The sequence below is a fragment of the Xenia sp. Carnegie-2017 genome, unplaced genomic scaffold (assembly GCF_021976095.1).
Source record: "Xenia sp. Carnegie-2017 unplaced genomic scaffold, XeniaSp_v1 HiC_scaffold_19, whole genome shotgun sequence".
Taxonomy (NCBI): Eukaryota; Metazoa; Cnidaria; class Anthozoa; order Malacalcyonacea; family Xeniidae; genus Xenia; species Xenia sp. Carnegie-2017.
This window is the reverse complement of record NW_025813481.1, coordinates 9,811,462-9,839,456: the sequence shown is the minus strand read 5'-3', so window position 1 is coordinate 9,839,456 and position 27,995 is coordinate 9,811,462. Positions and strand designations below refer to the sequence as shown.

The window sequence follows — 27,995 nt, the reverse complement described above, 5'->3', positions numbered from 1 at the left end:
TGCTATCACACGACAAGTATTGACAAACAGCAATTTAACCATACTCTTTGAATGACAAACAATATTACCTTGCTTACCCATGTCATGAAATATTTTCTTTTCTTGTAATACTTCGACATTCGTATACTACACAAGTTTGCAACACATTTCATCGAGGAAATTGTAAAAAGTTTTTGATAGGAAAAAAAGCTTGGAAATTTTCTATTATCGTATATAGATATATTATACATAAAAGATAAAAGTTTCTCCGGATTTTAAGTGATTTTTATTGAGCTTTCGACTCGTTGCTTCGAGCCTTCATCAGAATGAGGTTATTTATTAACAAGTGCTTTTAGCTTGAAGACGTTTAGAGCGTCTAATTGGATTAGTGGGTGGATTAATGTGATTGGATGGGGTGAAATGCGTTGCCATGGGTTTTGGTGTATTGTGAATATGATTGGTGTTAATAATATTAGAGTGTAGTGTTTTAGTTTTGGTGTTGTTTATAGTTTTTTTGTACTTTTTCTTTAGTTGTGGGTATATGATGGGTATGTCGATATGTCTGTTTATTGTGTCGTTGTCTTTACTGTACCAAGCTTCTTTAAAATCGCGTGCGTGTTTAGTCTGTGCGCGTCCGAGTACTTTCTACAGCCGAATGTATGGTTGTTTCCGTGGGTATGTTCTGCCGGTAGTGAGTTCGGATCTCGTCGTTTTATGGCGTTTTGTGTTCTGTGAGTCTTGTTTCAATTTTCTTTGATGTTTACCTTATGTATTGCTTTGAACAGTCTTTACATGGTATCATGTAGATGGCGTCAGTTGTATCATGAATTGTTATTTTGTCTTTATGTTTGGTGAAACATGATTTGAGTTTTGTGTAGGTTTGTGGGCGACGTTAATATTAAATGGTCGAAGAAGTCTGGCAGCCATTTCTGATGCTCCATTTATGTATGGTAATGTGACGATTTTTATATAGATGAATTTTGGATAAAAATCCGGGTGGCCAAAAAAGTTTTAGTTTTGAGAGCCCGCGCTCTTCCGCTGACACCTTCAACCAAAATCAGCCATGTTTTTGATAACCGGCCACGTGTTAGTAAAATATAATAATTTGGATGATGATTTCTCGTCCAGGTAATTACTATACAGCTAAGTGGGCGTAGCCAGGAAAAGTCCCGCCCATCTCGCCCCGGAGCAGGGCTGCCAAATGGAATAAATCAATTATGCCAAAATTTCAACAAAAATAAGCCAGTTTTTTTCCAACTTCTGTGACACCGTAAGTTAGTAATAGCAAGAGCAAAAATTGACTTTTAAGAGACTAGTAACGAGCAAGAAATGAAAAGGGCAAGCTACTAGATTAGATCGATTGGAATGCAACAATATTTAATGGCTTAATGTTTAAAATTTAATCGAAATTTGAAATGGAGCATGAAAAATTTGTAAATATTCGTTTGAAAATTTGAAAAGTTATAAGAATCAGTAATGTTCGTTAAACTCCTATTAGTTACATAAATTCAGAATGATCTGCACTGCAGTTCAAATGATTATTAATGCCCACAGCACACCACAACCACCAATTAAATCATCCCGTCCATCAGGTAGTCCAGCAGTGTTTCCTGCTAAGCATTAATAGTGAATTAGAATTCTCCCATCTTTTTTCAATTAGGATATGTTTCAAAAAATATGTTGTCTCAAAAATCCATAAGCAGACATTTGTGCAGGCCAAGGACGAATAATTTTATATATAGATAAGGATGGACTTTGGCCTGGCCTTTGCGTAATGGAACTAAAGCATCATAGCTTTGCAGATATACGTTGGCCTTGTATATGATGGTTCCGTGTGCAGGTTCCGTAGATATTGCAGCATAATGTGGGACGCAGTCATTATACCATGATCAGGAGTAAGGCAATACATGAAAGACAAGCCCGCTAAGCGCAGTATGAAGCTTGTGGTTGCTGTGACACACGATTGCTACAAAGCCACGGTGTGTTACGACAACAGATAGACAACTCCTGAAGATATAAAACGATTTTGTATTTTTCACTTCGATACTTTATGTAGCGGGTCAAAAGGTATGTAGCGAATAATGCTTAAAATCTTGTAAATATTATTGCTCATAAACCATCGTGCGTAATGAAAATCTATTCAAAAAAACTTGTATAAATGGTCATATAACAAACTTCTTGATATTGTTAGAGTTTTAAGTAACAGAAGTTCTTACTTTTAATCTCATTATCAACTTCTCCAAGAAAAGGAAAAAGATCTTGACCAGTATCTCCAGTAAAGTAAGAAACTAATTGCGAAAAAAAACCTAGACATCTTGAGATAAAACAATATGTATCAAAACAAGTCGAAAATAAAATTGTAATTTTTCCACTTTATTTGGAAGCCATCTTCATTTCGAAACCTCCCTTGCTGTCTAAAGATGGCTTTGAGATATAGTCGAAAATTCCTGAAATATTTGAGATGTTAAACAAAAGTTTGATAAACCCAATCATAAAATGTTGATGTAAATTTTCTATTTTTTATTCTTTCTCATTAACATGTATAAAAGTGGAATGCAAACATTTTAATTAAATGCTTCCAACACTTCCATAATCATATGAGGTACACGGTGGACAACGGAGCCAAGATTCAAATTTGCTTCCAGTTCTTTTCCTAAAACATTAAAAACACATCGTGTGAAAAATAAAATTAGTCTGACGTAATGATTCAGAATCTAGCTTCATACTTCATACATTCAGAATTTAGCTCAATACAGGACAAAACACCTGCATTACCACTGAGTTTGCACGGCAAACTCTTTTTCTGTTATTAGATAATCTATTCAACAACAAATGGCACAAGTCAGGGAAGCAATTGAGCAAGCAGACGACTTGACGCTCTTGCATAACCATCCTAATCCGACTCTGTCGGGCTTATTAGGAGACGTGAATGTAGACGATGAACCGGAACAGAAACAGTCTCGTCTACAAGGGAGAATGAGCAAATCTGGCCTTGCCGGGTGTAAACACCCTGCTAAAGCCAACAGCAACAATCTCCTAGAAGAAGGAAATGACAGTAAAACTATTTTGGATGACCTTAAAAGGAAAGTTGATCAACTTAATGGCTTGAAGCAGGCTTATGATGCTGCACGCTAAATGAACGATGATGTTAATATGTCTGAAGGTGAAACTGATGACGAACACTCAACCAATGGGGCTGCTGCTGTAGTTGCGATGCAGATACAGCTCCAGCTCTAGCAAACCAAAGCGATGCTTTTGTAGATGAGCTGATTCACGAAGTGACTGAAAATGAATTGACAGACCAACTATTGCCAACTAAAATTTCTAAAATCCTGACCAGCATTTTGGCGGTCATTTTTAAAGCCGACCCCAACGACGCAACTATTATCAAAACCAACACAAGTGGAAAGTCGAGACAGGGGGGGGAAACACTAAGAAAGCAGTGACTCCTATTCTCGACAATGTACATTTTAGTAAACGCGAGTGTAGTACTTCTATCATATCTGGGGGAGACAATGACTGTAGTATAGTTGCTGGCTGGATACAACAATTTATTGGGAAGTGGAGGGAGCTAACTCACGATCCTTCCATTTTATCAGCTGTAGGCGGATACAAGATTGATTTTTTTAGACCCAGTCCAGCTGAAACAACTCAACTCTATAAAAATGTCTCCTTAAGAAGTCCAAAATGTCGATCGTCAAGTTACAAAATTTCTAAAGAAAGGTATCATTGTTACAAGCATGCATGAATAGAGCGAGTTAATCTCCAATGTCTTTCTTAGAGCAAAGAAAGATGGATCTTTTAGAATGATATTAAACCTAAAAGAGCTCAACGCATTCTTAACATATCACCACCTTAAAATGGAATCTATCCATATTTGTACTCAGCTCATGCGACCTGGGTGCTACATGGCTTCCGTTGACCTTAGAGATGCCTATTACTCAATACCAATACACATAGAGCATCAAAAATACTTAAAATTTATGTGGAAAGGTAATCTGTACCAATTCACATGCCTTGCTCAAGGATTATCTTCCTCTCCACGTTTATTTACAAAGATACTAAAGCCTGTGTATTCTAAGCTGAGGGAGCTTGGGCACATTTCTAGCGGTTACATTGATGACTCTTTTTTAATGGGCTACTCCTGTACAGAATGCGAGCAAAATGTACATGACACTCTACAATTGTTTCAGAAGTTAGGATTCCTACCCCATAAAGATAAATCTGTTACGGAACCCACGCAAATTTTACAACATTTAGAGTTTGTGTTAAATTCAATACATATGACTATCTCTATATCTATAGAGAAACACTACAAGTAATGCGAGGTTGCGAGAGTGCTAAAATCTGACTCTCCTAGCATACGGGAAGTGGCTAAGTTAATTGGTATGATGGTAGCTTGTTTTCCTGGCGTTGAATGTGGCCCACTGTTTTATCGTCATCATGATAGGGAAAAAACATCAGCTCTCAAGTCTAACCGGGGTAATTTTGATGCAGCATTGAAACTCTCACTTCGGTGCTGGAGGTTGTATCTTGGTGGATAAATAGTGCATATGAGTCCAAAAAACATCTGAAGCACGGCAACATTGACCACGTATTGTATACGGAGGCCTCTACCAAAGGATGGGGCGCATGTATTAACAAACAGTCCACCTGAGGCAAATGGTCAATCGCAGAAAAAGACTCGCACATTAATTGTCTGGAACTCAAAGCAATACTGTTTGGGCTACAATCTCTGTTTGATCAACATAATCTTATTTTTAATATTATGCCGTTTACCTCATATGGAGTTGAACGGTTATGGACTAAAGTATTTTGGAAATAGAGTGACAGGTTTTCTAAACCTTGAACAGTTAGAAGTACACACTTGCCATAGGGATGTGATATGCCATATAAATCTTTTGAATGTGAATCAAATATTTTAAAATTATCTTCAGAACCTTTTAAAATAGCAACTCTACTACAATCAACAGTTAATGAACAATACTGATAGTTTAATTGAGAATGTTAAGGCAAAATGGTTCATTGTCCAATGTCATATAGACATCACCTGGGAAGGAGTCGCTGTGGTTTAACGTATAGACTTTCTCGTCAAATTGATACCATTTCTGGCACATCAGTTAATAGCAAAAAGTCTTTGTTTATTATAATAGTATGAAGATTATTCCCATTGGTTAATATATTTATAAATTTTTAGTTCAGTGTGCATTATTGCAGTCAACGACATGGCCACACTTTGTTTACCAGCATTTTGTCGAAATTTTCTCGAATTTCCCTGTTTAAAATCCGCAGCAATTGTTTCATTACGGTCAACTAAATCATATATTGTCGGACCGGGTTTTCTTCAACGTCGTTTGCCATTCTTAACAACAATGAAACAAACACGCTATTGCCTAACAACATCAGACAAATTCCTTTCATCACACACTTTACAACAAATGCTTTGCATAACATCGAAACTCTTTGTTCAGTTTGACTTGCTAATTGCTTTTAATAGTTTGCTTAGGTTGTTTGCTTCGGTCGTTTGCTTTGTTGTTTGATTTATTCGCTTTGGTAGTTTGCTTTGGTAACACAGACATGAACAAAACTCAAAGCTCAAGTCAAAATATACGACAAGTCGACGATAAGAATGTTATTACTCAAAAGGAATCATCAACATGTGCTATTTAGATTGTGGACCGAATGCCGAACGTTGGACGTTTAACTTAATTTTACATTGATCGAAAGTCAAAGAGAAAGATGCCGGAACGTTTCCGATGCGTAGCCGGTAAAAGCCGACTGACGTCACTCTTCCGAAACTGACATACACATTTTTACGAGTAACTACAATGCGTCTAGGTTGCTACGCAACGTAGACGCAAAAACTATGAAATTGCAAGTTCAAAATATAGACAATTCTCACCTCAACTGTACGTCAGAATGTTTCTTGCAAATAGCTTTGCATTCACGCGAGTCTTCTCGAAAGAGATACAAAAGCTTGTCGTGTTCTTTATTCAGCAGTGAGAAAAAATTCAATCTTACTTTCAGCCGTTCTGTAGTGTCTTCGTTGACTAAATTTCTAAATGCATCCAGTCTGATCTTTTCTTTTGTGATCATTTCTTCTTGAGTGAGCTGAGATGTCTTCAGTTCACTTAATAAGCCTATAATGTTCTGCCTACACTCATCACGTGAGGCGTCCTTACAATGTTTCCCGCGCCATTTTTCCAATTCCATTCTGATTTGGGATTCCAAGTCTTGCTTTTGGCCTTGAAGTTGGAGGCAACGTTCAGTGAAATGCTGAAATTTGAAATCCTTGGCTGACGAGTTGCTGGTTTCTTGTGGCGTCTGTTTTAATAATAAAAAATGCAAGGGCCTATTTGTTTTGAATTTTATACCATTGTGAGTGTATCAATTTTTGCCAATTATTATATACTTGAATCCTTACATCATTTAATTATTGCATGTTTTTGGTCTTTTTCTAACGAGCTATTTATATACGTCTTTTAAAGTGTATATGAAATTTGAAATTTATAATCTTTGCTGATTATGTCATAATTTAGTCTTAAATGATTCGCCGTCATCAGATGTTAATGAAATTACCTTTATGTAATAGTGAGTGGCAATTACTTGGTTTAGTTGGTGTTTGTGCAATGGTTTTGTTTCATCGGTGTAGAAGACTTTGCTTGTAGAAGTGCCCATTTGAACAGCACAAAAAATCACAGACACCACGTTTTGTGTTTTGCGACGTCTCCGCAAAATATATTGACTAAATATTAATAGATGGGTTTATGTGTTATACATTCGTCTAATGTTTAGAACTACGCAAAGCATAATAGAAAAGTTTTAAAAACACATTTTAAATCCATATTCGCGTGTAGAACTTTTAAATACATTGATAGAGTGCAATTATACAGGGTGTCTCAAAAAGAAACGGAGCCCGTATAAACAATTGTACATATGCATTATATGAAATCTACATAAGATAATAGCTATTTGTTCGAAAAAATAATTTGATGTTGCTTTCAGGAAAAAAGGCTCTATGAGCCAGCATTTTGGAATCAAAAAAGATATGAAAATTTCTTTTCCCAAGTTAAGAAGTTCACGAAGTAAGTGTACATTATTTTTCTTCGGGTAACATAGGTGATAAATATAATCATTTTATACTAACTTTCAAAGAGACTTATACTCCTTAAAAAGATTTTTTAACGTTCACAGTTTTCGTCTTGATCAGGTTGTTCATATATATTATAACATTCTCTTACGTAACGACCTGAGAACATCGATCACTTGCTCCTAGCAACTGTCGGCGTGACTAAAATCTGTAAAGTAGTGTCGCTTCTTGTTATAAGGTCTTATTTTAAGACCAAGGTTTGATAATCTGATAATTATGGTTAAACCTCAACAAAACTGTGCAAAAAAATATAACATATATGTATGACTTTATAAAAATCATATAGCTACAGACTGAGATGCAGTGAAATTTACATAGCTACAAAATATTTTGCCGAAACAAACCAGACTTTTTACTCTTGCCATGCATATAGTTGGCGTTCACCAAGTAAGAAAACGATGAATGAAATTAATTTTCTAGAAAAGTAAATGAGAGTTATTCTTTCGAGCAAGACCAGCATAGAATGTATCCTTAGTCAAAATATATGCATGGTAAGTCAATTTAAATACAAAATACTTCTACAAGTTAACGTTACGCTAAAATACATGATAACATGAAAATAAAAGCTTGAAAGCAGAACGTCATAAACATAGAAAAGGAAATGCTAAGCACAATAATTGCATATCGCTGAAAACCTGATTTGAAGATGTTTAGATTTAATTTTTACATACGCTTTCAACAACAATTCAGTAATTGTGTGTTACCAACGTCGCGCCTGCCTGTACATTCTTCCTCCTAAAAAATGACTTGGGAAAAGAGCGTCTGATTAAGATGGGCGTGCTGATGAACATTAAACAATGTTTTATACATAAATTTACTTTTGCCCGTATGCAACGCTTAAAATGCTAAGAATACTTGTAGCAATATTAAACTCAACAAAGCCACCTGTTATGTTGATGATTCGCCGCGCCCTAAACACGACAGACATAACTGCTCAGGTTTCTTTCAGTATTTGCATATTCAAGTGCAAAATTATGTATGTACTAAAGCCTAGTTCTCATTAAGTCGCTTGAGTCATTCGAGTCGTTCCGAGTTGTTTTGTTGTTTTTCAAAATTCTACGGAATTCTCATATATTCGTACTAGCGCTGCCGAGAGATTGTTTAATTATTTTTTTCGAGAAACATTCAGTAATGGCAGTTGCCGTTTATCAAAGACAAAGTCTTTTGGCTAGTTATTTGCTTCTTCAAATCGTTTTGCGACATAACAAGGTCGCTTGCATTTCTCAACGGTCGTTTCGGTCGTCGGGATGGAGCAAAGTTTTATCCAAACAACTCGGACGACTATGTGAGAACCAGTCTTAAGGTAGAAAAAGGCATTGAATTTCATTAACAAAATAATTGATGAAAAAGTGGGAACTTTACATTTCTAAAGCCAAAGCAACTCTCGTTCACTAAATAAAGCTCTGTTTTGTGTTTTGAATTTTGTGACTGTTCACTATTCTGTCATAAAAGTGATTAACTTGACCAACAAAGCTGATAAAATTGTAGCTCAATGACTACATGACCGACGAACCAACCGATCGACCGACTAACCGACCCACCGAGTGACTAACTGACTGACTGCATTAATAGTGGCCGAGAAAAGATTTGTTCTTTTAAAACAGTTTCAACGGTTTTAGTTAGCAAATAATTGATATTAGCTCGCTTTTAATTTTGACTTTTAAATTAAAGTAATTTATTTTTTAGAAATAAATCTTTTGGAAATCTAAGGCACCAAAACATTCATATAAAAAATTCCACAATGCAACATTTTACGTTTTGTATTTGTTGGATAAAACATTATGCTATCATTCTTTTTGTTAAGTAACATTCCATCTATTTAACTTATAATTATATTTGCCTTTGTTATAAAACACATCGTTGTGTCTATTTCTATATGGTTTTTGTAAATCGTAAGCAACTGCAGATGCTACATGATATTTAGTTGGCGTGCATTAGGTTAGTTGTTTGAAATAATATCGCCTATCCATTTCGAGAATTTACCAACTTTTGTGAACAATGAATACTTGGAATTAGCGGTACAGCCTTCATTGATTCTAATGACACCAACTAAAATCCATTTGTCGTCTGACAATCTCACCTGAAAATGAATATAAGTATAATGAAGTTTCTATGACTGCATCACAAAATGACAAAAAGCAACTTTTTGAACCATATAAAAGCAACTATTTAACGCATATGAATTTGTAAAAGACAAAATCTGTTATCATTAAGTTTAAACTTGTCATAATCGATATGGATATTTACTACACAAATAGTGTTAGGGACGTTGTTAATTTGAATTAAAGTTGGGCAAACTGTAAAGGCTGTTGTAAATAACGCTCTAATAGTTTTTATATCAGCATATTCATTTTGGTAAATAGTCTAAATAGTTATGAAGTATTTCTATCCTTTATGTTATATCGCGGGCTCAAGTGCACTTCTGCACGTTGCTCGTTCATGTTGGTCTTCACCATTGAGTTCTATAATAACTGGAGCGGCTATGTGGACTGGGAAAAGTAAATTTAATGTTGGATTAAGTTCAATTCTGTAAATAAAACATGTAAATATTGATATAAAAGTCCTTTCGCTGATTGCAATGTCATTTGTCTTGTGTACGCACAAATATACAACGAACAATTGACTTTGTAAATTTATTTCACACGAGAACATTAGCTTCTATTAATTTGTAAAGAGGTTCAACTATTGATTTTTTGGGGAGGTTAAACTAGAAAGAAAGATCGCAAGAAAATTAACTGTATAATTGTAAGTCTGCACAAACAAAAAAAAGTGAACAGTATTTTTAATATGGGAATGCTTTTTAGAATATCATAGCTTTTTTTAAATGAATTGTTGGTTTTTGACATTCTGTCTAAATTGTACTGATTAGATAATTTGTGATGCATACTACTTGTTTATTAGGCTGTGTTGCTGTTATAATAATCTCATTTGTAGTAGCAATCCAAATCATTATAGTCATAAGAAATTTGTGCAGTCAATACATTCATATTTATTTCAGATGGTGCTAAATGCCAAGATTTTTTGGCATAATGCAAATTAGTTTATTTCATAAAAAATTAATGTTGAAGTAGCTGGCAAGTTTAAAATGCATTGAGTGAATCTACACTATGTATCTATAAAACAAATGAATCTTGAAGAATCTCAGTTCGACTGGCGTGCTTACAAGATGCGTCGAGCATATTTAAAGATTGCGCTTTGGCTGTTTGTGCGTTAATATTATAATTTGACGCAAAGGAGGACGATGGAAGCAATTAATCTTCCTTTGCTATCTTTGATATTGAAAAACAAACTGCGTAAAGCGTTTTATTCAAAAGTGTTTTTCTTGCTTTTCATATTTTCCGTATATGGAAGGGCGTTACTAATGATAGGGTGGGGCAGTCATGTTGCCAACCATGATGTATTATCATTATCTCTTTTGAAAATGAAGCTGCTGTAATCACTTTCAAACGTATTCAAGCAGTTCTCTGCAAAGTTTAATTTGATTTTTATCATGACAAGCACTTTGTAGTCTGAATCGATAGGATTTCTAATGAATTCTCTCAGGAGTTACCTACTTACCACCACAGGTCCACCCGTATCCCCAATACAATTATCAACAATTCTCTGCTGACTGCTTCCACAAAAAGAGTTTTTTCTGACTTTTCTAGCACTAAATTTTTTATAACACTCTCGTTCCGAAACAAATCTGACGACAGTTTGATGAAGTTCGTCTGAAGCTGGGATTGTCGCCGTACCGTTTCTACCCTAAAATCACGTTCAAAAATGAACAAATGTATAAAATATAGACAGTTTATTTTAGCAGGAGTTGAGAATATTTCAAAAATGAAGCGTACTTTTGTCGTCGATCCCCATCCTGTGACAACACCGTAATGGGTGGGCCATATTAAAGTACTTTTCTTATCTTCGTCATAACACACTGTACGCACATATGCAGTTTGCTTAATTGGATGATTAAGTTTGATCAAAACCAAATTAGCCCTGCCACCTTTTGCAAATTTCGGAGCTCGGAATAATTTGATGGCTTCGTATGTTTGTTCAGTACCAGCCTCATCGAAACGATCGTGTTCCCCTACAAAATACATATAGACATGCTTTTGACTTAGATCAAGAGAAACAGTGTGCTTTCCTTACCCGAGATAGGAAAAAATTGCTCTCTCTTGGGGTCAAGCTTAAATGCTGTCCATAGTCGGGCAAAGGTCGTATTTTCCCGTGATAGCACGCGTGATTTTTGTATCCGGGGCTGCGGAGAAGGGGAGGTAAGGGGGCAATTGTCCCCAACTTTCTTCCTTATCTCTTGTTTTTCAAGGTGTAAAAGTATAAAAATCCGCTTTAACAAATATTACATTTGATAAGTATGGATTTTTAACAGTATTTCATGTCTCACTTATCTTCCTCTTTCATTTTTAATGGACGCTAGATTGATCAATTATAGCACGTTTACACTGATTGCTAGAGTACGATACACTGGTTCGGGAAAAAATCTGCAGGTCCTTCTCATTACGTAGTGCCCACTAGCTTCGTCTATTTATAATTTCATGTTTTTCTTTGTAAACAAGTTTTGAAACCATGTGCTGAATGCGTGCCTCTCTGTACACGTTACTTAGGTGTCCTCGTTCAAATTGGTGCCCTTTCCCGAGCACCGTACTTGCGTACTACCTCTTTTACTGGTGCCCTCACTAGGGCACTTATACACGGGCACCATTAAAATGTTTTGTTCATATTGGTGCCCGTGCCTGAGCACCGTGCCAGGGTACTCAGTCTGAACGCACTATAATAAACTTTACAGACGAAATCAAACAAATTTTTTGTATTGAGCGATTCCTGATAAAACTGTTAAAAACAACTTTGCTAACATTAATCCGATTCAGCGAACTTCTTTTACCCCCTCACATTTCAAACCTCTCCGCGGCCCCTGTGTATTATCTACCAGTCGCTAACGTCTTATCCACTCTCGAGCTACTTGAGAGGAAACAGTTCAATTTGTCCACTCTCACAAAACGTGAACTGTAATAAATGCTATGTAAAAAGTAATTTTGAAAATGAAATAAAAAGAGATTGTGTGCGTTCAATTAAGACTCTTACACGATGAACTAGTCAGAGAATTATATTTACGACAGAATTTTGATGAGTATGGTTTTCCCTAGACGTATTTCGTTTTAATCGTTTTCTTTTCTTTATTTTGAAACTTTCGCAAGTGTGCTCTGTTCTGAAAATAGCAACTATATATAATATGGTAGTGTGTATCTTGAATATAATAGCAGACTTGAGTATAATTGAAGGTAAGTTGGCTATATTTAAAAATCGTAACGCGTTATTGGCTTTGAAATCATTCTAACGATTGTATTTCTTGCTTAAATGACAATCAAATGCTGCACCAACGTACAAAATTACACAACGTGCTCATTTGTTGGGAAAATTAAATAGCGCAATTATATTGGCAATTTGAGTCGTCAACTCAAGAGGCTCCAATCTTGGAACTCTAGTTATGACCCTGCTTATTGTGAGTCATAAAATTCATGATCTTCGTGAACAATTTTTATCTTCCGCTTACATGTTTTATCGTTCTGACAGTGGAAAACCCTTAATAGGAATGTCTGCAATAACACTGTCACTACGCATTATACCTCATCGCCACTCGTCTGTGAAACAGAACAGGAAAAAACAATTTATGCTCGCCATGCAACTCTCAGGAAAAAACTTCGTTTTTTTACATATTGACAGACGATGTATTTTAGTTGGGCGATTGCTTGTTCATTTTGAAGGAGTGACTGACAACTAAAAATAAAATCAGTTTCCCTGAAATACTTAAACTTGACATCATTTTCTTACCTAAAACGACTTTAACGGTATGACCCGTGAGGTTTTTAAGCATTTTCTTATCGAAACAATTGCTCGACGTGAGGACCCACTGTTCAGCAACTAGTGCTCCACCGCATTTGTATAAAGCGTCAATGTAAATAGCTGCTTGCCATGGCCATGCATCGTCACGGGCTGTTTTATGGTACGGTGCCTTCAAATTACCGCGAATGTTAATATCACCAGCCAGACCACAGGCCCATGAATCTGTAAATGTAATGTCTAAATTAATAAATCAAGTAAAATTGCAAATGTGTAACGTTTCTATTGTCAGGTGTCAAGGTAATAAAACAATTTTCTGCAGAATCGAATTGAAATAATATCAAAGTAAATTGATTCTATAATTTACGAACAAAATGAAGCTTCAATATATGGCAAAAATGTTGTCGTTATAGGCCCATGCGCATGTATGGCTTTATTATAATTGATAATTGATGGGCGGATGGAATAATAGATAAAACAATAGAACTCAAAGAAACTTAATACGTCATCTCCCATGAAAGTGCTTGCCCCGAGGCACTGGCAATGCGCTTTTTTTGTATTTTTAGCAGTGGTAGATGCTTCGCACACCTTTCATTGATAAAATGTGCATATAACTAATTACATAAGTACATGCATGTGTACAGGAAGATAAAAAGTTAAAATCCAAGCGTCAAAATCTGCCTGTGTTACCAGTATTTTTCTATCCTTATCCGTGTTTTTTATGCCTTAGATTTTTCTAGAAGTTGTAAGACAAAAGGCATTAAGTGGGAGTAATACCTTCCCTTTAAAGACGAGCACAAAGAAGACAACTTCTAGGCTTAAATGTTACAATGTTACACCACATGCAATATTTTGTGTGGTATATATAGGGTGTGTCAAAAAAAGCATACAATATAGCGGTCGTCAATGGTTAGAGTTTCAATATCCATTACAAAGAGTGACGCAATGGCATGCAAAACGATGATAGCTTACATGCTGTGAACTTTAGTCAGGAAAGGTCATTGTTCGTGATGAAATTCAATCGTCATCTTTCAAAAATATATTTTCTCCATCACAATTGTTTACTGCACACAGTAATTTTTGAACGTTCCCAAAGGAAAGAAAATTGAATCCCACAATTTTCAATTCGCATTTGTAACTTATATTTAATTGCATGTAAGCCGTTACATTTCCAGGAACCAGAGCATCGCACTTTATCTTAATTATTCAAAATTTTGGGACGCCATGTATACCACTCTCATCCATCCCAAAGATTTCAACAGCCAATGGAGAAAGTAGTCACTCTGGTGTTTTAAATAAAAACACTTCAGGAAAATTCTGATCAAATTGCACACCAACATGGCGGCTATGACGTCAGACAAAAACGCTCTTTATATAAGGAAATTCGTTTGGCTATAAGCTTACCATTTCCAACTCCACTTATTAAATCCTTTAGCTTATCTAGTGTTTCGTAGTTTGCTAACAAGTGAATATGCGATCTGTACGGGAGTGATGCAATGCTTTTTAACTCATCCATATCGGCGTTTTTTGTAATTCCTATGGCGAATATTTCATAGTTTCTTTCTCGTAGACGAGCGGCAAAATGTTTTGGATTAGTGCCAGTATTTGAGCGACCATCTGTTATAAGAAAAATGACTTTGTGACTTCTTTCCCTGGCTTCAGGAGCAACGCCATGAAAAACTTCACTCAATGCAGCTTCAGTGTTCGTTCCGCCTCCTTGAAATTTGATATTACCTGGCCAAGAAAAATTAGACTTTAATTTCATTAATAGATATCTTAAGTATGGGTATGTTACAAAATAAATCTTGGTCGAGGATACTTAAAAACATTTTAACTAAATGCAGATAATACTGAGAATGATGAAAGAAAAGCCTTAAAAATTTTGGTTTTTCTTCAACAAGTTTCAGATTTAATCAGATGCTGAAAATTTGAAACAAGTGAACATTGACAGTTGCAGTAAAAATTTTTTTAACGTGGAAAATTTATAGTAAATATTTATATTTTCCGACATTCGCCTGATTTGTTATTCACATTACCTACTCAGATTCTGATGTCTATTTTTATTTTCCATTATGAAAGTGATAGCAATATTTACTTCATGCCAGATTTTTAATATGTTACATTTTCTACAACAAAGTGAGGGGGCACTTCCTCTCCGAAGCCCTTGTTTATACAACAAAGCTTAATTTGTTAGTTTTCAAGTAAAAACACAAAAATTTATTGTTTCGACAGCTTTCCCCATTTTCACGCACTCTTTGACATAGCACAATGCAAATTAATCCAAACAAAAGTTATTCCAATGGTGATTTTAAAAATTGTATAGGTAATTTATCGGTTGAACAATTATAAGCTGCGAAAAACAGAATTTCTGCAACAGAATACGTAAGAATAAGTCTCGAAGCAAATTCAATGAAATAATAGTTTAAAATACAACAACCTTAAACACGTGCATTGTATTTTGTAAAAAGTGCAAGGACTTAATTTAATTAACAAAATTTTCTCTCGTGCACAACTCTATGCTTAAGGCAAATTTATGCATAAATATCTGTAAGAAACAATAACATAAGAAACAACAAACGCATTCTTACCTAATTCCTTCATAGCTTGACTGGTTTCTGTAATCACATTGGTTGCCAAGTTGAATTTAATTGATGCAACGCTGTTAAAAGTTACAATTGCTACTCGAGTGCCTTGTGGCTTGCTGGACACTCCGTACTCTTTAATAATTGTTTGCACAAACTCGATTCCTCGTTTAAAATTTGTTTCTCCTACACTAGCTGAACTGTCCAGTACAAACACAAAGTCCAAACCGGAAGCACCAGAGGATATTCCTATTCTTGCCCGACTGTCCACTGTCACCAAATTAAACTTGTTTACAAAGTTCTTACGCAAATTCTCTGCAATTTCTGCCAATTCCATTGCCGTATCTGAAAAGCATGTTCGATATAGATACTGCGTGTTAAACAAAAACCAACAAAAACTCGTTAAATAAAAACTTTTCGCCCTGCAAAAATCAACATTCAATGATATGGGGCAATATATTAATAAAAATTTGGAATAATCATTTGTTCTTTTGTTCTTATTGAATGTTTAGTAATGCTTATTGAATTTTCTTGAATGTTATTGTGTATCATCTTTTATCATAAGAAACCATTTATCTATAGTTAAACTTTCGCAAATTGTAATATTTTCCGTTCGTTGAAATGATTATTCCAAATTTTTATTAATATATTGCCCCATATCATTGAATGTTGATTTTTGCCCTGCAATATATTAATATAAATTTGGCCACGCTTTTAAATAAACGCTACAAAAACGGAGCACTCGAAGCGTTCAGGAAATTCCAGCGTCTTGAACTCAAGCTTCTTGAACTCAAGCTTCAATTCCAGCGTCTTCAACTAAATATAAATCTCTGGCCACGATTTTAAATAAATGCTACAAAAACGGAGCACTCGAAGCGTTCAGGAAATTCCAGCGTCTTGAACTCAAGCTTGGAAAAGCCAAACTCGACCTAGAGTTCCTTATTTCGTGTAAGAGGCGCTCGATAATACCAAGATTCCTATGGTTTAAGGTTGCTTATCGCAGATTGCAATCTTCTAGCGCCTATTGACAATGTCAACACAAATTGTTACAAGAAGAAATAAACACAAAGCACGCTCGGATACGAGTACTGTCATCACAAGCTACGACCGCACATTCCAGACTATCTTAAATAATCTGAAGATGTCTTAAGTTAAAGACGAAACCTTATTAATAAATCTTTCTCTATTTTATTATTGTGATGGCTGTTTTAAAAGTCTTATGTTGGGCTATTATGTTCATATTAAAAATTCGCTTTCCGCCTGGCAAATCTCAGGCCACGATTATAAATTTGGAATAATCATTTCAACGAACGAAAAATATTACAATTTGTGAAAGTTTAACTATAGATAAATGGTTTCTTAAGATAAAAGATGATACTCAATAACATTCAAGAAAATTCAATAAGCATTACTAAATATTCAATAAGAACAAAAGAATATTTAGCCGTTCTTCTGCCCATATACTGAGGCCCTGCTCACACGATACCGGATTTGTTTGATATCGGATTAGTTTTCGTACCGGATAGGCCTTGCGTTCATACGGCTTCGCTGCAATCAGATACGTTTTATATCGTATTGCCGGAGCGATTTGACTCTGCCATAGAATAGAGAATATATAGAAGGGCAACTCGCAGGTGAAAAGGGTGGCATATTTTCTGTGCGCATGCATTAGGTTCGCCATTACTCTGGCCAGTAACTTGACGCTGGCGTACTATAAAATAATATTGGAAAAGCGCGATTTTGGGATAATAATCGCCTAAAACGCAAACTGTTTTGGAAGATCATGGAATTTTGTGACAAAACGTGAAAGAAATAAGGTGAGAGACCATTATTTAACTGCTGGCAAGTCCGTAAAGGTTTTTTATTGGTAAAAATTACATGTTTCAATGTAGGGTGTTAATTTTACTGCTATAGAGTTGTCAGTATGTTAGGTGAATAGAAAACCAGAAGTAAAATCTCTTGTGTTTTCATCCATTCTGAATTATAAATTTCAAACTTTTGAGGTGTTATTATAAATGTATTATTTAAAACACAAACTTGTCAGAGTTTTACTTGCACCAACGCTGTAATATTTCAGGTTGCAACTTGTCAACTTGCTAAACTATAAATCAAGTTAATCAACCAGTTAACCAAGTAATCCAATAATGATTCATGATGCTTGTGTGTGAATTATAACTGATAATAATTTGCAGCATTCAGTTTCAAACCATGGAGGGTTTGTTTATCATTTTAAGCATGAGTGAAATGCTAATATGTTAATAGTTGGGCATTTTTAATACCAAATGTAGTTTTAGTGAGGTATATACTCTGTTCGCCTTATTTATAAATTTTGCCTTGCTGTGATTTGTGCTCTATTAAATTTATTACCAATAGTTATGATTGATTTTCTGATATTTTTTTCTAGTTGTTATTTTGGCATTCAGTTCTCAAGTGAGGACTATGTTGCAAGTGTCTTGTGTTATGTAGTTTTAGTATGTTGGATTAGATTTTAGTGGCTACTTGTTGCAGTAGCATGTTAAACTTTGTTTGTTAAATTCTATTACGTTTTTGTTATGATTGGGTGGTTTTTGTAAGGGTGCTCTATTAAACATTGATCACAATTTCTTCAGCTTAATTGTTTAGTATACCAATATTTATAGAGAAATTAGAATTTCTTCTGCACCCCCATCTAGCTTAAGCTAGGAGGGCTGCACACCCTCTCTTATATCCATCTCTGAATAAAGTTGTCATTAAATTTTTTAAATGTAAATATGTGTACTGAATTGCTGTATTTTATTCTGTATATTCTATTGCATGAAATGCACACATTCCAAAGTTTAAATTGTTTTGTGTTAAAGATTTTTGTGCACCATGTAAGTCTTTAATGACAAAGACATGTTTTTAACCTTTTAACCATTAAGAAAATATAATATTTATTATATTGCTGTTATTTTGTACATATTTTTCACTCAGAAATGTCTTTATCAAAATAAGTTTCCAATGTTATTCAATTCTCAAATCACCCAAAGCATTGTATATTGGGTGTGCTGTGGATCTTTCTCATGTGTGCGTCTCTACTGCAACTTTTTGATTCCAGATTATAAAGTTGTACATTTTCCATTTTTGGTACTATTCGTCGCCAGGGAGGCAATAGTGATAACCCCACTCCAACCCAATTTATGCAAGCATTTAGAAAGCTTTTCTTCAGTTTCCTTCTAACCTGTTCATCTGGAAATTGTGACAACGACCTTGATTCTATGCTGGTTGAGTATTCCAAAAATGTTGCAAAGAATAAAGTCAGCCAGAAGAAAACGGTTCAAGTCTTTCCATTTTCGCAACCACAAATTTTAGCAATTGGTCCTACTAACTACAAGGAGCCAAATGTTATTACTAACATATTGAGGGAAAATGCCATTGCATATGTGTCTGGTTTTCTTCTAATAAAGAGTTTCAAACTCCACTCTTGTCTGAAATGCACCAATGCTCTTTCATAGATAGATGATAGCAGAAAGTCATTCTGCCACTTTAAAGCATTCAATGAAAAGAAATCTGATTTAGGAGGACTACAATCACCATCTTCTCCTTATCTGGAATACATCATTAAACTTGAAGACATATTAAGACGTTTTCTGTCTACACAAAGAGCGAAGGTGTTGGTCGAAGTATATTAGACACTGTCAAGTCCATACCAAAGGAATTTGATTGCTGTACGGAAATCCTATTTGAGTTCTTGCAGAAACTTTTTGTAAGAATGCGCATTTATTACGCCATAAAATTTGCGAAGCACATATTCGCAACAACTAAAAAGAAAGACAGAAAGTACATTAAAGTCACACACCTTTGAGGGCTTTGTGCATATAATTTTTTGTCCTTTATAAAACTAAATTGAAGACAAAAGCTTTTTATATCACAATAATATATTTAACATGTAATGCATCCAAGTTCATTTAAGTCCTCAGGACTTCTGAACCTCAGAACCTGTTCAAGCTTTACGACTGAATTTCGCTATAAATATATTAAATAAATGCATTTGTTACATGATATATACAAAATACTTGCCTTTTTATTTCAATTTCTTTCAAAAAGATGCCAAAAACAGCCAACAGCTCAAAAAATCTACATTTTAACCCACTTTACGGCTTCCACTCTATATATTTTCATAGTAAATGTTGTACACTTTACTGGCCAGAGTAATGGCGGCCGTCACATTTCCGGTATGCGCGAAACAAACTGCGCGCCACGCTTACATCAAAGGTTACCGACGCGAGTTGCCCTTCTATATATTCTCTATTCTATGACTCCGCTGTGGAAGTGGTATGAAAACTGATCCGATACGTTCCTCTGTCGTGAGAACGATCAAATCCGATACGTTCCAATTTGGCAAGTAAAAAGTTCGTGCGATTCTTCAAAAATTAAAGCACACATAAAAACTATGTTTTCAATGAATTATTCGCCAGCAATATAACAAGTCTTCACCATGGCATGTTTTAAGTTTTTAGCAATGTATTATTGTGGTGTGAAAGGCTTCTTTCTAGTATTATTGTAATGGCAACATAAGTTCAGTCGTATTTGGACTTTACACGCTTCCAGTCCTTGCGTCCATTCGTAAAAAACTTTAATACGCTCAAAAAAATTCTCATTTACTTACGAAATATTTGAATTAGCAATCATCGCTGTTATTACTTGCACTTACAAGTACTGGGGCGAATTAAGAACTTATGTTGCGTCTTACCAATCTGCCAATCGTGTGAACAGATCAGCTTTCGTATTTGATTGCTCAGCGAATTCGGTACAATACGAATCCGGTATCGTGTGAACAGGGCCAAAATGTTAAGTGATGCGTAAAAAATTTCTTTAAAATTTTATTGAATTTCACCTTTTATCTTAAGTCATTTATTTATCTAATTGAAATTTCACTAATGGTAACGATTTTCCGCTCGTTCAAATAATTATTCCAAAGTTTTATTCTAAGGAAATTGTTAGTAGTGATGTTACTTAATGATTAAATGTACTCTAAAGCTAGGGAAGGTTGATTAACGTCCAGAGGCGACACTCTGTTATATGCTATGATTGCCGAAATGTTTTAGTGCTTGCGTCCCACCCTGCCAAAGATGGTGTAAGTTAAATGTTGCTGTGTTTTTGGGAATACTTAAGGATAATTTTTTTATAATTTCAAGCTCAAAATTCGAGATTGTTGGTAATTGATACCAAAGTATAGACGTCATCCAAGGTCGCACCACTTTCAAATCAGTGTGTACCACACCATTTTATTAAATGCGCATTTTTAGTGCTTTACAAAAATTGCACATAAACATACAGTTGAAATGTAGGCTTGTAGGCTTAGTAATGTTATGTAAATTATAGAACATTTCCTATATTCACATTTTAAATCATTTTACGTCATTTTACATCCTTTTACATCATTTTGAACTGTAGAATGTTTTCCATTCTTGCTGACAAATACCTTAAAACTATGTTTTTCATACTTTAACACAGCAAAATTAGTGTCATGCTTATAAGTCAGTGTCATATTTTGTGTCATATGTTCATATTTCGTGTTCTCTGGAGTCATCCGTTTTCGAAATTTTTATTGAACAACAGTCTATTAATCCTCAACAATATATGAACTCAGTAAACAGTGATCATAAAATATGTGAGAACGTTCTTTCGACATATTGGAACAATACAACGAAGCATCTCTTACCCATTTTTACGCATGTTGCTTCTTCTCCACTCCACTTTCCGTTAGACATACACTTACGTAACTTTGAGCCCCGCAGGTGGTAACCGGCATTGCAAGTAAATAATACCCTTCTTCCATATTTAAATATGCTTCCCTGACGAGTGCCGTTTTCGGGAGTCGTGAGATTTGGGCAATTAATATCTACGAGAGAAACAAAGGTTATAATATTTGTACAAGAGAAACAAATGATAAGATATTTTTAAAATGACCCCACAAAAACTTTGTTGCATGCATGTCAAATAATGCCAAAAAACGTTTAATCAACTGGGATAATTGGAGCTTAATATTTTTGCTCATTGTACAGAAAAAAAAGGGCTATAATTTTGTCATATTACGTGCAGATGTTCACGACAACACAAGTAATTGAACTATGGAGGTTCACCCATTTCCAACGCCTGACTTGAGTATTTCTTTGCTAAAGATATTAGAGCATTCATTGCCATTAAAACGGACATAAAATCTTTATTTAACATACATTACACCAACAGAATATAAGGAAACATAAATTTGTTATACACAAAACTTATTTCGGCTTTTGCATGATATCAAGAGCTATTTCGGTCAATGTTATCCTCGTGCAACTTCACTACGCAAAATAACAATGAACTCAGTCTACATATAATTGTTTATATTATGCTCTGCCTCGTCCATTACATTTAAATATTGCATTTTTGTGGTAGTCAGAAGTGGAACCATGGTAAAGAAAAATTAAGCATCCTAAATTAAAGGCTGTGTATATACCCTTTAAACATCGAGGGAAATCGCCACTCCAGTTTCCTTTTGATAGACAAGTTAGCCGTTTTGGTCCCAATAGATTGTATCCATTTAAACATGAAAATCGTAACACTGCTCCCACTTCACGTCTGCTTCCATGTATATTACCATTTTTGAGGTACCTAATCCTCCTGCATCTCACAACATGGGTCTTTCGTTTCACTATAAAGAGAATAAACTTACGTTAAACATCCAAAGATAAATAATAAGGGTAAGGAAGAATAGTAAAACTGCAAAATGCTGAATTTTCAATAGATGCATGAGAACGTGGAATTGGTACAAAAATGAAACTTTCTCTGTAAAAACTAATTTGTTAAAATAACCATAAAATTGGTTACCTTAGATGCATTTCACCCCTTTAAACCAATATTTTTATGGTTACTTTTACCAATCATATAGTTATTTTAACCAATCATTTTTTACAGTGTAACATTCACTCAAATTCATTCCACTTCTCATTCATCATTTCTTATTGCATTTGCCACAAATTGACCGCACATTAAACTTTCCTTAATGCCCTTTCAATATAGATAGAAAAGCTTATAAACATCGATATAAGCTCCAAACGTAAAATTTTGATCAATTCAAAAAGAAACACTGATTTTAGTATTGACAACATTTACCTATTATGTTTTTGAATTTATAACTAACAAGACGTTATGTTGTCACAGTTTTAATCAATCTGTCCAAAAACTTCACTTACTCATTAGAGTAATGATACAAGGACTGAGAAATTTGTGATATGATATGAGATAGTTGTGCTTGTAAAAGACCCAGCACATATTAAAACATATTAAATTACTCTATAGCGAATAGCCTTTATCTTGACAATGCACATGCAATTAATCTTTTGTTTTGCAGTGGTCTATTTTTGGTTGAAACAGAGCATCATCTATAGAAATCAATCTCCGTTTTCCTGAGTTTTGCTTCTGAAGATTTTTGGGAAAGCAGGAGGCTATTTCAAACAGCATCAACGAATAAGTTAAAATTGAAATTTTAGTATTTGCATGGCAAAAAGTGCTTAAAATAAGTTATTATAGTGACAGCGGCGGTAGGGAAATTCAAAATAAAATACTGCAGCACATTTTGGCATGCATTTACATTTCTAAATATCTCAGAGGCAAATCCATTGATAAAATTATATTCTTTAGAAATTCAAAACCAATAGTTGTTTTTCCGAAAGTACTTTGAATTTAAAATTAAACAGCTATACGTTATTTTGACTAACGCTGGACCCGCTAGTTGTTAGTGAAAAGGTAATTTAATGTATTTGTTCATGTTTTACCTTACTCTAAAAGTGAGACTTGTTAGTCAAAATATTTTTTCTTCATAGGCATGCAATCACGCCTTGCTTGCGTCTTAATTGATGAAATGTAGTCTATACACATTGATGAGCTCAAATGTGACACTGAGCAGTCTATTAATTAGTATCACGACTTGCTCATGGCAAAAACTGTAATACATCTCCTGTTACATACCATTGCGTACTTTGAATAATGTCATTATTATAATTTTATTTCGTACATCACGACATAACATTCTAATAAGAGTTTTAAGTTCAAATAATGTTAATCATTTTGTAGAAAAATTTGTAAAAGAAGCAGGCCAACATACCAATGCATTTAGTTTCTTTCCCAATCCACGTGCCTGATTTACACATTCTCAACGAGGGGCCAATCATTAGACCGTTGTTTTTGCATCGTAGGAACACCCAATCACCATGTTTGTAGCGATTTTGTGATTTTTTCGCGCCTTTGCTCAAGCGATAAATAAAAAGCGATGAAGGAAGTTTGGGCCGAGAACAGTCACCTGGAATTATAATTCCAAAAATTTTGATTTTGTGAGGCTATAAATATCTTTGTTCTGCACAAATAAATAGCCTGATTCTTTTTACAGTCAGTTTGCGAACAATTGATTTTCAAAGTGGACATTACATATAAATAGTTTAAAGTTTGTATTGAAAAAAAATTGGAACTTTCTTGTAGATATGCTGAGTGTAATTTGCTTATAGTAGTCATTTCGTAACAAATATAAAAGATATATTAGTGAGAAGCATGTAAAACAGATGCAAAAAAATTAACTTACGTCTTTTAGCATTAATAACGAGAACAAAAAGACCAGCGAAGCAAAGGAGTAATTGCAAGGTGCCATTCATTTTTTACCTGAAAAAATGTATGTACGATGTTAGAGAAGGCATCCTTAATGGTAGTTAAAGCGACAAAATTGTTCGAAATGAGCTAGTCATTTCTTTAAGAAGACCAGTTGTTTCGAAGCTATAATACGACATTACATCTAACATTAAAACACTTGCCGAAGAAATGTCTAGTTTGATACATATTCTTATTTTGTTTATTGATAAAGAAAACATATCGCCTGAAGTACTAGTTTTTGCAGTTAACATGACAACAACGCTTGACTAGTTTTTTGACATTATCCAACACTATTTTAAAAACTTTTAGCTTTGTATAGGAAGATTAAGCCAGTGGCCGACCACGGGCGGTTAGAATACATTACTGAGAATAAATATCCCTTTTACAATATCTTATAGCGAATCCTAATGGGAATATTTTAGTCCTAATATCCTTCAGAAATGTTTAACGAGTAGCGTTGCAAAAACGTCCTTTGAATAATGAGCTGCTTTAATTTATTTTGACCTAACCTATATGCGCCGTTGGATTGAACAGTTACATTGATCTGCAAGGTCTAAATTGCGACACCAAAAGTTAATTTTTGAAAATTATTCTTCGACAGAAAATAAATTTATAAGAAAATGACGAAAACAAGTATAGCATTCATTGCAAACTTCAAGTTTCGCCGATAAATATTTTTGTTTATTTTGTTCCACATTTTTGTTACGCGCAAGCAGTACAACGGTTCATACCAAAAGCATTTTATAAGTGATCCTGATATAAACTGATTAAATAATTTGTACAATATCATTGTGTTAATAATCCCTTCGATATATTAACACAATTTGCGTTCAATTTTTATGCAAAGTAGGGTCAACTCAGGTCAAATACGATTCAGCTGTGGTCGTCGGTCGTCAATATCTTTAATGCACCTTATTTGAATTGTCATAATTTATATAAGCTCCTTTAATGCTATGAAATTTCATAGAACACGCGTAGGTTATGAATTTGATCATACGACTAGGGAGCACATTTCAATTTATATGAAATGAACTAGTGAAGTAAGGCACTTATATGAATGCGTATCACACATAAGTCTTATCACTTATTTGTAAATAAATTATCATCATAGTTTTTGTTCAACCCTTTACTTGGCGAATTTTCGACAAGTTTGTACACATTTCGTTTGGTGATTGCTGCCGATCGGCTACACTGCGAAGTAAAATGTTCAATTACCAGAACAAAATCAAATATTGGTAAACATTTCTCACCTGATGTGGCCAAATCTGTATTTGATAGAATATTTTGATATGTTACTAAAGTACGATAGCCATTCAAATGAATGCTGTCAGACGATCCCTCGTCCATTACGCAGAAAGGAACAAAGTATCGCATTACTCTATCGACTTCCTTTTCATATTTCATGATCTTTATTTTGCTTTCTCTTAAATCAGATTTCATCCTGCTTGGCGTGGTATAGCGGGTGGGCGCAGTCGCGTAGATACTGTTCCTTACCAATTGATGCCTAAAGTAAGTTAAGTGAAAGATCTCAAACGTAAAGTATGTCTTTTCAATTTAATTTTAATTTATGATTTCAGCTAAAATAAGAAACAAAATTTGGTTTGTTCGTCTAAGAGTGCAAGTAATTTCTCTTTTACTTTTAACTTGTCGTATGAAAGAAATGACAGGTTATTCGTTAGGTATTTTGGAACAATTTTGTTGGAATTGTTTCAAAACATTGTTACTTAAACTACGTAGTACTTCGTGTTAACTCAAGCAACTTACTCGATTCCCTTCCTCTTCATATTTAACGCTGATAGATGGAGTCAAAATACAAAAAAATTCCGCAAAAACATATGGGGGCTAGGATATAAACAACTACGAAAGGCAATAGAGTGCGAGAATTTAAGCATGTTCAAGAATGTAAACATGGGCTTCTGCATGACTGGACTATTTTAGTATCAGGGAAAAAGCAGATAGGTACGTGGTGTGTTCCACTGATATATATAGACGAGATAACGCAACCTAATACTGATGCCTAGAAAATTTTGAAGCCATTTCTTGACAGTGGTAGCCATGCATATTGGACTATTCTGTTGTAGTATATATTTTATAATGAGTTTGTCTAGTACTTTGTATTTTTGTTCTTTTCTTTTTCCGAAATCGTGCCAAATTTTTATTATGATATTTAAACTACTTGCGAAGATTTCCATACAGTAAAGGACGTTTCCAATTTATCATATTATAACTTCGTAAAAGAACTATCGCTAATGCGCATTTAATGTAGATCATAAATTTTTTTTTAAATTGACATGTTTCGACATCTCATGATGCCATCTTCAGTATAAATGAATAATTACATAAATAATACAAAGTTTATATAAAAGTAATATGATGCAGTGACATAACTATATAAATATGGATAAATTATAACAATAATGAGGAAATGAGACAAATTAATGGGGAACGTATTACAAACTAAATAGTTGAATCTAAAAACTTGAACATTAAGGTCAGGGTTAGTTTTTTTAATGTGGAGTGCTTCTTTGATTTTAAGGGAGAATGAGGTGTCTGCAGTGTCGATGATTTTGAAGCAAGAGGGTGAATACTTGGTTTTACAAGAGTGAGACTTAAGAAGTTGTCGGTAGATATGAAAGTTTTTGTCTATTGTGTTATGTTCCCTAATTCTGGTGGATAAATGGCGCAAAGTTTCGCCAATATATAATGTTCTACTACAGTTTTTGTAATCATAACAATTCTTTTTTGTCCTAAAAGTAAAACATATGATCCATAGAAATGCGAAAGTCTATGATGCGCTATGTTAATTTTTAACTCGTGGAATTTGGGAAAGTGTTGTTTTGCTATTTCGTCTCGGCAGGTGGGATTAAATTTCATATGAAAGCGAGGTAATATTTGGCTCGCTCATGGGATGTTACGCTAACTGGGCTCATATGAACAGGCCCTAAGTTGCGTTATCCAGTTTTATACATATAGTGGTGTCTTCACAGGAAGGAAAGTAGATAAAGAGACTGGGTAAAAGAATGTGGAATCTGGGTAAAAGAATGTGGAATAGTAAGAGTGCGTACAGGAAGTGAGACAACCAGGACTGATGGCTCAAATATAAGTACGGGAAAATAAACTGAAAGGTTAGAGTAGCGGTTGTAGAAAAGCTATATGCAGAGAGTTTGATACTACGGTAGATTGTATGAACGATTATAGATGTTGTAGCGGACTGTTTAGAAAATGGAAATGCTTTGAGAATAAAGAGAATAAAGTGTTGGGTTCCGATGATTATACATTGTGTCTCAATAAAGATGGAACAGGCAGATTCATACTTGCATATAGAATTATGTTGCTGGCTAAATAGCAGTAGTTTGGTGAAATTAGAATTATATAAATGCCTTTTTCCATTCCTATGGGACACGATAGCCTGTCAATGCATAAAACTAATTTGCGTTTAACCAAAATACAGTTTATCTCAAAAATTTACATAGCATGAACGAACTTGCAGTTTGGCTTCCCCACTGACTATAGATTATTCAGAGACATGATAATTTCTAAGTAGTAGCTAGCTTCAATGCCTAGAGACAACTTGAATCGATATGAAGCTGTTTTAATTGTTCAGTTACTTCAAAAAGATGAAACGTAAAATTACGTTTATTCCGCATTCGCAATCAGTTTTATCACACTAGATTGTATGGCTTGTGGTTTGATCACAAAAACCTCTTCGAAAAATATTTTTCATATAATCGCTTCGTTCATAAAAGCTTATTTTCACATTTTTGCGCATTGTGATAATTTTCCTCTAACCACTAAGAAAT

At 34.5% G+C, this 27,995-nt stretch overlaps 2 protein-coding genes and 1 long non-coding RNA gene across 7 annotated transcripts; 1 reads left to right on the top strand and 2 right to left on the bottom strand.

Moving 5' to 3' along the window:
• Positions 1-2,484: 2,484 nt before the first annotated feature.
• LOC124439004 lies at positions 2,485-7,975 on the bottom strand. Of its 5 annotated transcripts, XM_046989198.1 has the most exons (6): positions 7,801-7,958; positions 7,474-7,545; positions 7,127-7,277; positions 6,559-6,724; positions 5,882-6,303; positions 2,485-2,632 (listed from the first exon to the last, which is right to left on the bottom strand). In XM_046989198.1, the coding sequence occupies exons 4-6, from the start codon at positions 6,655-6,657 to the stop codon at positions 2,548-2,550; spliced, it is 606 nt and encodes a 201-aa protein (XP_046845154.1). In that variant the 5' UTR covers positions 6,658-6,724; positions 7,127-7,277; positions 7,474-7,545; positions 7,801-7,958; the 3' UTR covers positions 2,485-2,547. The 5 variants fall into 5 exon arrangements, with proteins under 5 accessions (XP_046845154.1, XP_046845157.1, XP_046845153.1 ...); XM_046989201.1 differs by having other exon boundaries at positions 6,586-6,724; positions 7,127-7,545; positions 7,801-7,959; XM_046989197.1 differs by having other exon boundaries at positions 7,127-7,545.
• Positions 7,976-8,863: 888 nt separating this feature from the next.
• Positions 8,864-25,547, bottom strand: LOC124438971 (sushi, von Willebrand factor type A, EGF and pentraxin domain-containing protein 1-like). The gene is made up of 11 exons (XM_046989166.1): positions 25,446-25,547; positions 24,131-24,207; positions 23,660-23,854; positions 22,013-22,207; positions 21,233-21,412; positions 15,556-15,894; positions 14,372-14,701; positions 12,959-13,192; positions 10,963-11,198; positions 10,688-10,873; positions 8,864-9,209 (listed from the first exon to the last, which is right to left on the bottom strand). The coding sequence occupies exons 2-11, from the start codon at positions 24,198-24,200 to the stop codon at positions 9,069-9,071; spliced, it is 2,106 nt and encodes a 701-aa protein (XP_046845122.1). The 5' UTR covers positions 24,201-24,207; positions 25,446-25,547; the 3' UTR covers positions 8,864-9,068.
• Positions 17,284-18,098, top strand: LOC124438972. Its single transcript, XR_006946227.1, has 2 exons — positions 17,284-17,366; positions 17,954-18,098. It is a non-coding gene; the product is annotated as an uncharacterized LOC124438972 (long non-coding RNA).
• Positions 25,548-27,995: the final 2,448 nt, after the last annotated feature.